At 33.9% G+C, this 15,792-nt stretch overlaps 2 protein-coding genes across 9 annotated transcripts in view; both read right to left on the minus strand.

Annotated features, from left to right (window-relative positions):
• The window catches only part of ZZZ3 (zinc finger ZZ-type containing 3), a 101,414-nt gene that overhangs the window by 61,117 nt on the left and 24,505 nt on the right, over positions 1 to 15,792 (minus strand). For 3 of the 8 annotated variants that reach the window (XM_028513561.2, XM_036026305.1, XM_036026308.1), the window contains 2 exons: positions 6,908 to 7,039; positions 5,190 to 5,343 (listed from right to left, as the gene is read on the minus strand). Coding sequence is in view for 3 of the 8 variants with exons in the window: in XM_036026308.1 (XP_035882201.1) it covers positions 5,190 to 5,212 (23 nt within the window). In the remaining 5 variants the exon portion in view is untranslated. The other 5 variants (XM_036026306.1, XM_036026307.1, XM_036026304.1 and 2 more) reach the window with 3 other exon arrangements.
• LOC118500661 (protein S100-A10-like) lies at positions 7,562 to 12,536 on the minus strand. Its single transcript, XM_036026310.1, has one exon. It carries the CDS (start codon positions 9,555 to 9,557, stop codon positions 9,243 to 9,245), a length of 315 nt encoding a protein of 104 aa, XP_035882203.1. The 5' UTR covers positions 9,558 to 12,536; the 3' UTR covers positions 7,562 to 9,242.

A 15,792-nucleotide genomic window follows, 5' to 3' on the forward strand; every position in this document is an offset into this window, starting at 1 on the left:
ACTCACTGAAGTCCACAACAACTAGAATAGGTGCTATTATCATCCCTACATTACAAGTAAGAGGACTGAACCACACACATTTTCAGTTATCTGTCCAAAGCCACACAGCAAAGTGGCAGGACAGGGCTCTAGAGACCAAGCTCTTAACTTGCTTCACTGTGCCTCTGCCTTTCACATAGGCACAAAGGGCCCAAAAAAGATCTCTCAAAGACAGAATTTCATCTGGGTTATTAAAATAATAATCTTGAACTTATACAGCAGCCATCACAAAATCTATCCCAATCACTTCTCATTTTTTTCTCAAAATATTCCTGGGACGTAAAAAGGCAGGAGCTGTTCTTTTTAATTCACTCTTAGTACAAGGAGTTTCAGGCCAAATCCTCTCATAATAAACTATGTGGCATCCAAAAAATGTTGGTTGCAGTAGAATTTTTTGTAATTAAGCAGACTGATAGAAATCACAATCTTAGCTTGCAGTGGCTAAGGGCCAAACAGAGTAAAGCCAAGCCTCCCTAATCCCTAGAAGTAGAGCCATAAATTGGCAAGTGAAACAAAGTATATTCTGAAGAGAATAGAAGAAAAAAGGAAAGAAGCCCCTGAAGCAAATATTACATTTAAGAAATCAGGAGTAGAAATATAACCCCATCCTTTCCTTCTCAGAACTCCTATATATGTGTGTATGCCAGTTATAAGGCATGTTGGGGAGATAAGCATTTTCTGCTGTGAATGTTTGGTGTTTATAAGACAAATATGAGAGAAAAACTGGAAAAATGCCCCTACTGATCCATTTGGATAAACTGAGGGGTTTAGTGGTTATTTTCCAAAGGCTCTCTCATCAAAGCAGAATAAAGGAGCTGTTAATATTTCAAGTCTCCATTCTTCTGCTGTTCTGTTTAACTTTCACAAGATACTTTGCCACTTCACTGTCTTAACTTCAAATGGGGTGCATGACAGAGAAAGAAACCAATAATGACTATAGTACAGAGTTTCACAGTACGCCCCTTCCTTTCTGCCATCGTTACAACAGATTCCCTCTCATAACCCTCCAAATGCCATTCTACCCCATCCCTACAAATCAAATACAATCTATCCTTTGCCTCAGCTAGAAGTCTCTAATAGTGGAAAGGTTATGAAGAACCACAGAAGACACACATGTTATGACACACAGAAAAAGAAATACTAAAACTTAGAAATAAATTCCTCACAGTAAACATTTACTATTTTGGGGTTTACTAGAGGAATCTGACACATAATTCTCTTTTGTTAAGATCATGTGAAGATTACAATCTATTATTTTTATTCACAGAAAATAAGCACTGAATGACCCATAAATACCTACTTTTAATTACAAAAAGTTAGACTTTGAATGTTTCAGAAGAGCACAAACTAAAAAATATTAAATTTGTTTTGTGTACCAAATCTGGAGCTGTCAAACTTGAAGCTAACTGATTTTTAAATATTAAATACCTATGGAAATATACAAAGAAAACAGACTTATAAAACTGAATGCGAATATCTTTGATGCAAATTTGATTATATTCATAATTTCTGGCTCAAATATACCATACTTTGCCATATATAATGTACACTTTTTTGCCCAGATTTTTGAGGGAAAAATAAGGATGCACATTATACATGGGTAGTACTAATTCCATATCTACATAAATGTTTTTAATTTTTATTTATACTTATGCATTAAAAGTGTAAATGTAGAAAGCAGTAACGATATCCATATGTAAAATAATACCCGAGTATGAAAATCAGTTTTGTTTCTATATAATATAAAAAATGGAAATAAAAAATTATAATGAAAGACTTTTTTCTTGAAAGTTTGGACCAAAAACATGGGTGCGCATTATACATGGCAAAATACAGTAATATTGGAGAAATGTTTTACAGTCATGTAAAAACAATCTAGTAATCTTTACTTTTTAAAGTGTGATGCCAATCAAGGGTATATAAACCTCAAAATGATTCCAGTAACTAGCATTCTTATCCTTTCTATTCTTTCTAATCCGAATGAAAGCAAAATCCCTGCTTTGTCATTATTAATGAAATAAGCCTATTATTATTAGTACCCAGAAGTACTATATATATATATATAAATAAATATATATAAATATATATATATATATATAAATATATATATATATCATTATAAAATACTACCGGAGAGGGTCTATTTCATTTCTTTACCATTTCAGTGATTAAAACACTGAGTAACATGAAAGACTAAACCCTCTGATTTCTTTTGCTAAAAATGTTTTATTCCATTCAACAAATTCAATGAAGCCAAAGTTTTATAGTTCTCAAATCCTGTCCTATTAGGCCATATTTAAAGTGAAACTGTTTTATAAACAAAGACCTTCTGGTATCTCAAACTCTTGTAACTTGAAGTGTGCCAAGAGGACCTGCATCATGGACATCTCCTGCAAGATTGACTAGAAATGCATAGTACCAGGCCCTGCCCCAGACCTATCAATTAATCAGATTCCCAGGTGATTTATATGCCTATGAAGGTTTGAGAAGCAGTACCTTTGAGTACTACATCCAAACAGTGTTTTACTAAAATAGCAGTGTTATCAAGTTTCAAACTACTGTATTTTGCCATGTACGATGTGCACTTTTTTGCCCAATTTTTTGATGGAAAAGATAAGGATGCACACTATACATGAGTAGTTCCTAAAATACTTTGTATCTGTTCTTATGTTTTGTAATTATTTGTAACAAAATTCTTCGTACTGTAATGTGTTAAAAAATAAATGCTAAAATTCCTTTATAATACAAAAAACAAGTATCTAAAATATAAATGAATGAATTAATCATTTAATGAAAAATTAAAACAAAAGCTTTTTTTCCTGAAAGTTTGGGCCAAAAATGTGGGTGCACATTTTACATGGTAGCAGCTTACACATGGCAAAATATAGTAAATTAGACTTAATAAAAAATTTATAAATAAAGCCACGATCTCTTTGGCAGAGAACTGTAAAATTCTCTGGCCTGAAATTAACATATTGCGTGATCTTAAAGTAATAAATTGTTTAAAATTCTGAAGAGTTAAATAACATTTTGATACTCTTCCCTCTAATAATTTTCTTCTGTCCTAACCTTTTTCTTCATCTTTCCTGTTTTGGACAAGCATACTTTCTATAGTTATCTGATAAACTGAATACAAAATTCAATGACCAAAACGGGACCAAAAATATCCTGATTATCTCAACCAAGTCTAAACACAGTTATGCCATGCTTAGCAAAGCATTAGAAATTAAAACAATGTTTTCCTCATTTCAGCCACATATAGTTACTGGAAAAAATTCAGAGAATTTCTCTGGAGCACAAAATAAAATTCCTGCCAAAAATTAAGTTTCTAAGGAAATGGAAAGAAACTCAGTTTCAGACTAATATCTCAGAAAAGACCCTGCTAAGTTAACTAAATAGGAGGCACATGGTGAAATCCTTAACCAAACTCAACTAGAACTGCAAATTCAATCACTCTAGTCTTAAAATTAAAGTAAACTTAACATATTCATATAAGCAAAACCCAATTGAGCAATTAGAATGAAAGTTTCCATATCCACCAACTAATGAATATGACACTTTCTAGAATATAGGGAAGAGAATACAGTAATTCACCAGAATTAACTATAGTCTCTCCTCTCTTCCCTACCCTCAAAAAGTTTCCATCCTATTGGAGGACTTACCTGAGTAGGGTAGCAGTCAGCCAAATTTCAGCCTTTCCATTCACATATTAAGCCCCAAATCCTACCTATAATTCCACATATCTCACCCATTTATTTTATATTGAACTAACCTTCCCCCGAATCTGAATCTATTTTTACCTCAAATTGAATAGGGTTCTGAAGCACTCTCTGAAACAGTACCAGCTATGTTTCAGATCATAAATTTCTAGACCCCATGATCATCACATTTGCAGAAGTCTGTCAATAAGAAGTGACAGGAAAAATAAACATTAAACTAAATGATCCACCTAAGGAACACTACTCCAGCTATCATCTTTATTTAAGAAAAAGAAATCTCAAAATGATACTGGAAAGACATTGCCTGTAATGTTTTGCTCCTACTATAATTAACAGAATAGTATAGTTTATTTTGGGGATTAAGGAACTGGTAATCTTACATTAACATCACTGTTCTAGTTGGTATTTATAATATATTTAATTTTATTAAACGGACAATTTTTAGGAAACTGGTCATGGTAACAGGTAGACAAACCAAAGTGAAAAGCAAAAGGAGCAAGAGCAACTGGAAAGTGTTACCCATATGATTCTTTTTCTGTCTGTCTAAAACAGCGATTTCCAACAGATGCAATACCTATTTAGTTAGAGGTACTGACCTCTTTTCCCTTAGAATTGCCCCCCCCCCAAAAAGGACAACAGTCAACACAACAATAGATGTCTGGTGTGAGTAAATCAAAATTGCAACTATTTTTGGGGTGGTCAGATTGGCAAAAAATATAATAAATTTTGGGGGGTGCTGCAGAATTTTAGTAATTAGTTTATGTGTTATGAGATAAAAAAGGTTGAAAATTGAAGGTCTAGAATATAAACATGAACTGCTTAATAATGGATCAGACTATCCTTGTCACACAATTTTTTTACCAGTTTCTTCAGCCAAGCAATTACATAATTTCTAATAGGTGAAAAGTATCTATAAGGTTAAAAGCGGACAGTGAAACCTGGGAACCACCTATACAATTCAACTTACTCTTTAATATTAATCTCTGAAGCCTGGAAAGTCTATTATGTAGTGTCTTATATAGAAGGATCTTTTCTTTCTTTCCCATTAAGAGAGACAGACGTATGATAGATTATAGGTTGGTTGATTGATAGATTGATAGATAGATAGATAGAGCTGAATGAATACACACTTAAAGAGACAATTGGGGAAAAGGAGGCGTCAAGGAATTTCATAATGCCCTTGATCAAAAATACCTAGTGTTAAATAGGCTAGAGAGATTCCAACGTACTTTGTCACTTCATTTATCCCCCTGCTGGGAAGAGTGGGAAAATATTCATCCCCATCCCATTCCCTATATAACTCTATATTCCTGTGAACTGTACAATGTCCCATGCAGAGAACTACAGAAAAATAAAAAACTCCCCCCTCAAAAAAAAAAAAAAAAAATCAAACTGTAGTTGTCTTCACTACTGCAAAACTAAATAACTTACCTGTACAACCAAAGATCTATCATTGTGGAAATATTATCTCTTTTCCTTATATCCTGAAGGAGCTGGAGCTATGATCTAGAATAGAGCTTAAGCATCAGGGTTTCAGACTTTCAGCTTCAGCCATGGAGAATACTAGAACCTCCTAAATTCCTTTCTTTAAAATAAAATAATAAAAAAAAAGAATTAAAGAAGCAAATTAACTTGTGCTAAAAGATTTACCCCTTCTATAATAAGAGAAAATAGCAGGTAACAGAATATCTAGTCATAGTAATATCACTGGTAATTCTTGGTAACTCTGTAGTCTCAGAGACACTAAGAAACTGGAACAGGATTTTTTGAGAACAACCAAAAAAAGCTTGACATATAAATCCTTACGACTCAATATTAGTTTGAGTCAAAATGTGACTCGGTTCTTTTTCTAGAGTCTCAGGCATTATTTTTTTTGAGGTGACCCAAAGATTGCCCTTGGTAAGAATCCTAATACAGAATTTATAAACTTTTTCTAGAGATGTTCCCGAATTTTGGCCTTTATATGCAAAACTGTGAACTGAAAACAAAAATAATTTAAGTTATGCACACCAAAGAATCAACCAAGTCTCATATCTACATGATAACCTTGATGACTATTAAAGTGCTACAGGACTATTACAAAGGGAAATTTATCATTTTCGCATATGGATTTTCAACAGGGACAAAAACAGCAAGCATTTTCTGGTTTTAGTACCCAGTTGGCCAGATATTTTAATTACCTTAATTAAATTCAATTTCTTGGACAGTATGTTTAGTTACAGCTTTATTTTATAATAATGTATTATGACATCCTTTTCAGCCAATCTGACTAAATGAGTTATGAAATGCCCATTTGGAAATAAGGAGGAACTAGGAAAACGACTTAAGTGTTTATGATGGAAACTGTCACTGTATTATAAACACAAAACAAGATATTCTAAAAGTGACACTATTTTTGGTGAAGGATTATCATTTTAAAACTGATGCAATTATCAAGTTTTGTAAACTAGATTTACTGCCTAGTAAAGACAAATTATGGTTTTAGTCAGCTAGAAAGGGAGCAGAGCTGACTGATATCTGGTATCTATAGATGCAACCTCTCTCACATGTGCCTTACAATTTCTTGAAAATGACAAGGTAGGAAAACTATGTAAGATAATTTAATACTACACTAAAATTTTTTTTAATTAACAGGAGGGTACACAGTGAAAACAGGGTCCTATAAAAAGTAATCCTTGACTTGGAAATTCACTCTTCTTATAACAAGGGTTCCAACTGCCAATTCCTTTGTGTCCAACCCTGAAAGCCTTTCACAAACATGGCAAAACATGTATTATATTCTACAGTGCATAGTGGTAATGGCAATCATCACAGTCTAAGAGGATCCACGATGTAAGATGTGTCTGAGTATACACTGATATGCCCATTCTAGCACTCTATCAAGTTCTAGTCAGCCATGTTATTACCTTTTCATACAGCGTTTATTATAGGAACATCATCCATTAGGGTATTTACCAGGCAAGGATATCGCCAACAGTTATTTTCACAGAAATGATACTTGCAGCTGAGTTCAACTAGTATAAAGACAGACAGGATCATGCAGATGTGTTTCTAAAAAGCCTGATACACTGAAAAACAAACTGTAGTCAATTAATTCTACTAACACTACAGCCTGCTTGGCCTTAATTAAGATTACATTTTTTTCTTACCTTTTTAAAAGTGCTTCACCTAGTATTTGATTCCCAAGCGTCTGCATTTATCTGTCATCACTGTTAATGTCCATGTTACATTGAGACTTCAGGTATTAATTATTTATATGGTGTACTAGCACAACTTGATATCTGTGAAGGGAAACCACAATATAGTCACTATGGATGTGTAACTATTTACAGATTTATGGATACAACTGATATTTCTAAACACACAGCATGTTGTATTTTCTAATAAATTACAAAAGAATTCCTTATATTTAGCTATAAAATGTGTTATCTTCAAAGATAGATGACTTGCTAATAACGCTCTTACAAATGTTTTTCAGAGTACCCACATAAAATATTTCAATATTTAAAATTCGTACAAGTTTGAGAGCTCCTCGGATTCCATTTGACTATCAACATAGATATACATCATTTTTTAGAAGTCTGTAATTTCTCAGACATTAGTAGAAAAGTACTCGTTTTGTGTTATACAATAATCTTAGGGAATAAATCTGTAATGCTTAAGAATGCAGTAAAAAAAGATCCCTTAAATGTGACTTTAATGTATTTGATACCTTTTAAAGTAATATTTTTGCTTTGGTTAGATTATTCCTCTGTGACTATTTTGTCAACATTGTTTTGGAAGTAAATAGAAAATGAATAGGACAAAATAAATGAAGAAAAATGAATGCAGTTGTAACTGTACAAATATTCCTTAAAAGCCAGCTTCTTAAAAGGTGAAAGATTCATACAATCTGAAGAAAAACCAGAGTATTAAAAGCCAGCTTCTTAAAAACACAGGCTTGGTTGTAGGCCGCAAGTCTGAAAAATACATAGATGTGCTTATGATGAAGAAAAGCATTATATAAAACTTTTCTACCAGTTTATAAGTGGAAAAAAGTGAGCTACAAAAAAAATTAGGTATTCATATATATCAAAGAAAGAAACCTATGAATGGCATTCTAAAATGATTCACAATGGTACCGTTCCAAATTCCTATGCAATAAAAAGAAAGAGTAACGCTCTACCAAGAAAATGCAAATAGCCTTATGCTATTTTGTGGATAAAATGTGTTACTGGAGTTGTCCATCTGCCAGACCTTCTCAGTAAAATCTTTCATTAATGTCAGAGTAGAAACTAATATATCAAATATAGCTGGATTTTGTTAAAGAAAATAGAGTAGATAGTTAAGAAACCCTGACATCTATCCTCAAATATTTAAAACAATTCTCTATTCATTTTTTCAAATGTTAAAAGACATCAATAGCAAAAAATTAAGTTTTAAGTATTCCTTAAGTTGCTATAAACTTTCTTGTAAAAAGCAAGTAAGTTAAACTAATCAAAACTCTTGTGTTCCCTACACTGCTCATTTCATTCACTATACATTTCCAATTTAAGCATCAAGCACAAATGCCATATGCGTTCTGCAGCAGATAAACTACTCTGAATTGTAAGACCTACAATTTTTTATTTGAATTAAACTACAGTAACTTATTTCCAGAAGTTTAAAAAACCTGGTTATTTTGTCTTTAAAAAAAGCATACAAAATGGGAAACAAACCATTTAAAATCCTATTCCTAATGCCTCTTATTTATTCCTTGCCACAGAGCTCTGCTTGTTTTCATGTACTAATAAATTCATTGACTATTCAAAAACCAATCTTAACTGAAAAGAATTACTTTTCCTGCTGTTTGCAAGCTAACACTGGTACTACTGTGTCAAATACATTACAGGACCTCAGATTCATGGCACACATGAAATCACTTCAAAAGACTACAGAAAATCTCACTAGAAATGATCAATGCTAGTAATATAGCAAAGGCATAAGCCATACAACTTACTATAAAAATAAAACTGTGAAGTCTAAGCTAAATCCAACCTAAATTATATGACACTGAGGATTTTTTTAGTTTAATAAGATCCTAGGAAAATAGTAAAAAAATAAAAAAGGTTATGCTACAGACTCAATTCTTCAGTTATTATAAGTGAAAATATCAAATATGTGCACTACATTATGCCTTTAAGTAATTTTAAAAGAAACAAAGAGGAATATTCAAAGTAGGTTGTAAAAAACATCTGGAAAGGTCAAAGCCCTTTCCCAGACAATTAAGCTTATCACAGTTACCTACTTGCTATAGAGAGCTGAACCAATTTTTTTAAGGAACTAAAAAAGAAACTTGTTTATTGAGGCATGAGAATGCAAGCAACATAAAAAGCAAAAGCTTATCTGGCTTTAATTGGCTTTTCTTGTCAAATGGGGTGGGATTTTTTTTGTGCATTTTCTAAGGGTTCCAAACTGTTCATGATATCCTAATACAGAGAGAGGCTGTACAGCAGAGAACTCTTATCAGGGTGGGATTAACTTCTCAGAGTTGCCTACTTCTTTCTCTTCTGCTTCACGTGTGTGTACTACGAAATAATTGTTGCAAATGATGGGGAGCCCAGCAATTAGCGGGAAAAAAGTTCTGGAATCCAGTCTGCCATCTTGGCACTGGTTCAGGTCCTTCATTATTTTGTCCACAGCCAGATTTTCTGAAATTTCTGGGAACTCCTTTTCCATAAATACTCTCAAGCCCTCCTTTGTTAAGCGGTCTGTATCCTCAGCAAGTTTGTAAAACTTGAACATCATGGTTTCCATGGTGTGTCCCACGTGAGAGGGCATTTTAGTGAGGTCTTGGCCAAGATGAGACAGGACTGCTCGGCTGACTAGGATACGGAATTGGTGACAAACCGAATTTTTATTCAGTACAAAGTATAACCAAAGAAGAGTACTTTTTCTGCTCCCTGAATTGGACCTCCCATAGGTCCAGTGTCTTGGATTTTAGATATAAGCCTATTTCAATGTTGACAGAAAGATAGCACAAAGAACACCAGATTTAGTGGAGGGAGACATAAGTATGATTTCTGCCCCTAATAATAACTGACCATATCAAACCACTTTGTGCTTCTGCACTTCATTTTTTCATCTATAAAACAAGAGACAAAATACCTGCCTACTACCTCTCAGAGGGTCAAAAGAGATTATGTCTGTGAAGTACTTTAGTTTGTTGGTTTTCAGACTTTAGTGTGCCTAAGAAATTCCTGAAACCAACCACAGCAGAAATTGAGGTTTAGCACTCTGGACATGTATGCATAAATCTTTAGTTTTCAGGAACTACTTTAGGTCATCCCAAGTTCCACTGGGGGCTCCTCCAAGGAAGAGGATTACATTTTGAAAAAAACTGCATCAGTCTCTTGTGAGACTTTAGCTGTATGTAGCATTACCCTAAGTACTTGTTTAAAATGCAAATTTCTAAACCTCATCCTTAAAAATTCAGATTCAATAAACGGGACAGGGCACAGAATTTTATCAAATACAACCGGTGATTCAAATGTAAATGATTCATGATCTATCCTTTTAGAAACCCTGAACTAAATTTTTCCATTCATATTTCAAATCCTTTCCTACCTCTCCAGTGTCATCAACCATGACCAACCTTAGGCCTCATCATCACTTGAACTAATAACGCACCTGCCTTGTAATTGGCCCCTCTACTTTAAGTCTTGTCACTTACAAGTGCATGGTCACAGAGTGATCTAAAAAGCACACTTACGTCACTCTCCTATTTAAAACACTTCCTAGCGATTTCTGCTTCTGGCCAAGACTAAAACAACTAAATATCTGGACAAATGTATTAAAGTTGTTTTTCAGATGCTGGCAACCAGATAAAGTAGGACAGTGATCAATGAAAGAGGAAAAACATGAAACAAAGCCTTTAACTGTCCCAGATTAACTGCTTAGAGTTTCCAGGCTACAGAGCAGGGAGGGTTATCCCAGACAAAGCACAGCAGTCTCCCTGAGTTAAGATGAAGAAGTGAGGAGTCTGGGGAGACCAAAGTAGGCAGGGCCCCAAAAACACCGTACCAGAGAGGTGGGAACTATGGAGAGACAAAAGGCAGACCTCAGAAACTCTGCAGATTCCCCTTAAGTCTTGAGCTGAGTACTGAACATACTGGAAAACCACTCATAGGGAGTGCAGAGAAAGATATGCATAGCCAGGGGTACGCTGGAAAATGTAACAACTGGGGGTAGTGAGTGGTTTGTAGTTCGTGGTTTATAGGGTTACTAATGTCCAAGGTGTCAATATTCCTACCCATCAAGTGATATCACATAGCACAAAGTTGGGAAGAGATACACTGTAGCAAATTACCACCAGAGCACAAAAAGAGTAATATGTAATAATACAAGTAGGAGATAATGAGTTTTGAATATTTATTACCTTTGCACTTAATATAACTTAATTATAAGCTTATATGATTGTATTCAACTAAGAATTAAACCAGCTCACAAACTTCCTGACATTTTAATAACTGGCTTAGACAAAGCTCTAGCCTATCAGTGCCATGGCTCACACAGCCAGGAACACCTACCAAACAGAGTAGAAAACCTCATGATTCACGTCATCAAGTACAGTGCTCAGAAGGTCAATGCCTCCGTAGTGGGGCAAAATGAGCTCTAGACTAAATATAGCTTTGATCCTATTTAACAAAATTTTAAAAAGTCTCAAAACAATAAAGCCATTCCCAAGGAACTTAACTGTGTCCCACAATAATCTCAAGAATATTTATAGAAATACAAAGATGTCCAGAATAGAAACAAGGTAAAATTGATGTCTGACAGGAAAAGACCACCCTTGATGAGAAAAATCAATCAGGAGAAAAGACCCATGTGACAGACTTATCAGACAAGAACATTAGATCAGTTGTTATAACTGTAGTCTATATAACTGTAGCTTATATGTTCAAAAGGTAAATGGAAATATTAAGCATATTAGGTAGAGATATGAAGATATTAAAAATAAATAAATTGAATCTTCTAGTAATGAAAAATGCTGGTTGGTATTAACAAGAGATTAGGCACTACAAAGAAAATGCCAAAACACCCTGGCTGGGTAGCTCAGCTGGTTGGATCATCATCCCATACAACAAAAAGACTGCAGGTTCGATTTCCAGTTGGGGTGCACAGGAGAGGCAACTGATTGATGTTTCTCTCGCACACTGATATCTTTGTGTGTTTCTCTGTCTTTCTCATACCAATAACATATCCCCAGGAGAGGATTTTAAAAATTCAATCAACATAAAGACATAGCAACAGAAACTATAAAACAGAGAGAGAACAACACAAATGAGCTGTGGGACACCACCAAACACCCTCGTGTATGGGTAACTGACACACCCAAAAAATAATAAAAAAGAAACTAAATAAAGCCAAACACAAGAAACATGAAGACAACTATAGCCAACTAGTAACATCAAAACCAAATTGCTCTAAACCCGTAATAAGAAAATACGCTGAAAACAGATAGAGAAAAATAACAGATTGTATACACAGGAAGAAAAATAAGATAGCAGATACTCACTGGAAACAAGACAGTAAAGTTTATGTTTAAGATATTGAAAGAGACTATCAACTAAAATTCCAATAGCCATAGAAAATATCTTTAAAAAACTAAGGTAAAATAAAGATGATTTCAAATTGTACATGTTAAAAGAATCCATCAGTAACATTCACTATAAGAAATGTTAAAGGAAGTTCTTCAAGCAGAAGGAAAAAGATACTAAATGGAAGTCTGGATCTATCCAAATGAAAGAAAAGCACCAGAAATGGTAAATGAGTATAAATATAAAAGATTTTTCTACTTTATACCTTAATTTTTAATCTCTTTAAAGATAATTGACTATTTAAAGAAAAAAAAGACAGCAACATATAAAGATGTTTATAACATACATTCAAGTAAAATGTAGTAATAGCACAACAGCCAGGTGGGGGGAAATACAATGTTGTAAGACTCTTATATTACATGTGAAGCGGTATAATATCACTGCAAGATACAGTATAAATGTATGTATACTATGGGCCCTCGAACAACGGAAGGAAGGAAGGAAGGAAGGAAGGGAGGGAGGGAGGGAGGGAGGGGATTTAATAAGTCAACAAAGAAAAGAAAAATATTTTTAAATAAACTCAATCCAAAAGAAGGAAGAGGAAAAACAGAACAAAAAACATACAGGAGAAGTTTTTAAAAAGCAACGACAGCAAGATAGATTTAAACTTAACTATATCAAATAATCACTTTACTGTAGCCATTTGAAACATAATTGATCTAAAACAGTTAAAAGTAGTTTAGTTATTTGGAAAAAGTTACTTGAAAATAATAGTAACTTTTAAAGAATTCAAGTCATATAAATTATGACCAAAATAAAATTAAATTAGAAAACAGTAACAGACCTCCGCTCAAGATGGTGGCACAGACAGTCATGGCTCTCCTCTTCATACAACCACATCAAAATTACAACAGAAATATAGAACCACCATCACTCAGAACCATCAGAAATTGAGCTGAATAGAAGTCTTGACAACTACAGAATTAAAGAAACCACAGCCATCTAAACTGGTAGGAAGAATACAGACACACAACGGGGGTCTCACATCCACGTGTGTGGTGGATAAAAATTCGGGAGGGATATCTTGGGAGCCAGGACCCCCAGCCCAGGGTCCCAATTCCAAGAAGATAAGTCTCCACAACTTCAGTAGTTTTGTATTTCAACTTCAAGGAAGCTCCTTACAAATAGGGAACAAAATCAGAGTATTTTTTCCTTTCCAGAGGTGAATTCTTGAGTTACTCTGTAATACAGCTAACTCAGACTCAGAGAGTCTAGTGGTTTGTAAACAAACCATTAACTGTTCTTAATTATACATCAACAAAGCATGTTTATTTCTGGCATAGAAGCTCTGGCTTATTGAAGAAATTAAAGAAACCTAGGAATGTTGGGATAGAAGACATCTGAAAACCATGGGAATACAAAAAGTTCAGTCTTTGAAAAATTCTGTAAACATATCAATCAAAGGTGATTTGTCTATATAGTATAAACACAGCTACAGCATATATTTTAAAGGGATCTTGGGATCTGAGTATAATGGGAAAAAAAGTTTTAGGTTCCAATCCAAACGAAACCACTTACTAGTTATGTGACTTTAATTAATTAAGTTCTGACACTAATTCCTTGTCTATGAAATGGGGGGGGGGGGGGGGGAAAATACCACACAGAATTGTCCTGTGAATTAAATGAAATAATTTATATAAAGTAGCCTGAGTACAAAATGCATAATCAATATGTGGATATAATAATGATTGTTGTTAACATTAATTATGTCCAGTATGTCAGGCACTATGCTTTATATGCATTGTCTCATTTAAAACTCTCAAAAAGCTGGATTGGGAGTAAAAGGGAGAAAACTGTATTTGAACAATGATTAAAATAAAATTAAAACAAACAAAAAAAAACTCTCAAAAAAACCTGTGGAAGTATTGTTTCTATTTTGCATATAAGAAAACTGAGGCTTAAAAGGTTAAGCACTGGGTTAGCAAAAAAGTCCATATGGTTTTTTTCCATAAAAGACACAGTTTTCATTTTCACCAGTAACTTTATTGATTTGGATATTTTGATATGTTGGCTATCTCCTGTGTGGTATAATGTTGGTTGTTCTCAACTAATTTCTCAATTTGATTGCTATCAACTTCAAATGGTCTACCCAACCATGGAGCATCGTCCACTGAGAAAGCTCCAGCACAAAACTTCCCAAAGCACTTTTGACATGTTCAATCAGTCACAGCACCTTCTCCGCACACTTCTCCATACAATCTTTTTGTGCATTTTAGTTGCATTTTTACCTTTCTTGAAATAATAAAACATATGCTGAAAATGTTGCTTATTTTCTTCCATCTTCAATATTAAAATGACTTCACAAAAATTCACCAATTTTGATATTTTTTTATCCAACATTACATAGCAAATTAAGTGGCAGAACAGAGTCTTAACCACTCTACTAATACTGTACTTTACAACAACAAAGAACTTTCTCATACCTTCACAATAATCTCAAAGTAGACAGGCTAGGCATCATCTCATTTCCAGTATATGTCAACAACTCAAAAAATGCCTCTGATCACACAACTAACAGAATCAGAACCTGAACCTAGGTCTCCTGCCTAAATTCAATCCATAAGACTCTGTGGCTCTCTATAGTATGCTAATAATTTTATAAGCACTGTGAATGAAGAACTCCATCCAGGAGAAAAGATAGATGGATTATGCCTGAAAAAACAGGTTGATACATGATCCATGTTAATTAATGCTTCTTCCCAGTGGCTGTCAACATTCAAGTTTTCCAGAAGTTAAAATACAGATATACTTGAGAATATAAAGACTTTATACTTACACAAAACCTGTAGGAATAAAACATAGCCCAGTGCTAATCAAAATTAGGAGATATTTTGAAAGGTCTATTATTAATTTCTGGAGTATGTTTCTTCCTTAGTGAATGACATCATTTAACAGAACTAGAGAAGAGAGTTTTATACTTCTCTGTAAGTTATTCAGTCTCTCCTCTCATCAATCCCTCTCTTCATTCATTAACAGAGAAAGCATGACCATCTATGGAGAGCTGTGGGAGCTGAACACAAGACAGTGCATAAGGCTTGATACCAAAAGTACACATCATTTTGTTTATTTCCTATTAATCTCCTCGAACAGGAAACTTAAGAGAAGCAAGCCAGTTTAATAGTTAATACTGATACGAGATCAAACAAAGGATTTTTAAAATCAAAATTAAACAATTTTTCTGCTAGAATTACCTTTACTTTGGGTTGTCTTCACAATATTTTTAAATGTTTAAAAGGAACACTTTATTTTTTTTAAACCAACGGGTATGAGCAAATGTGGTCACCTGATTAATGACAACAGTGAAATTACAGTATAGTGGGAAAGGAAGTTTTCAGCAGATTATAACTGGTTAACTGGATAGCCACATGGAATAAAATCTGTTTTGACTACTACCTCATATCATACACAACAATCAC

The sequence above is a fragment of the Phyllostomus discolor genome, chromosome 5 (assembly GCF_004126475.2).
Source record: "Phyllostomus discolor isolate MPI-MPIP mPhyDis1 chromosome 5, mPhyDis1.pri.v3, whole genome shotgun sequence".
In the NCBI taxonomy this organism is placed as follows: Eukaryota; Metazoa; Chordata; class Mammalia; order Chiroptera; family Phyllostomidae; genus Phyllostomus; species Phyllostomus discolor.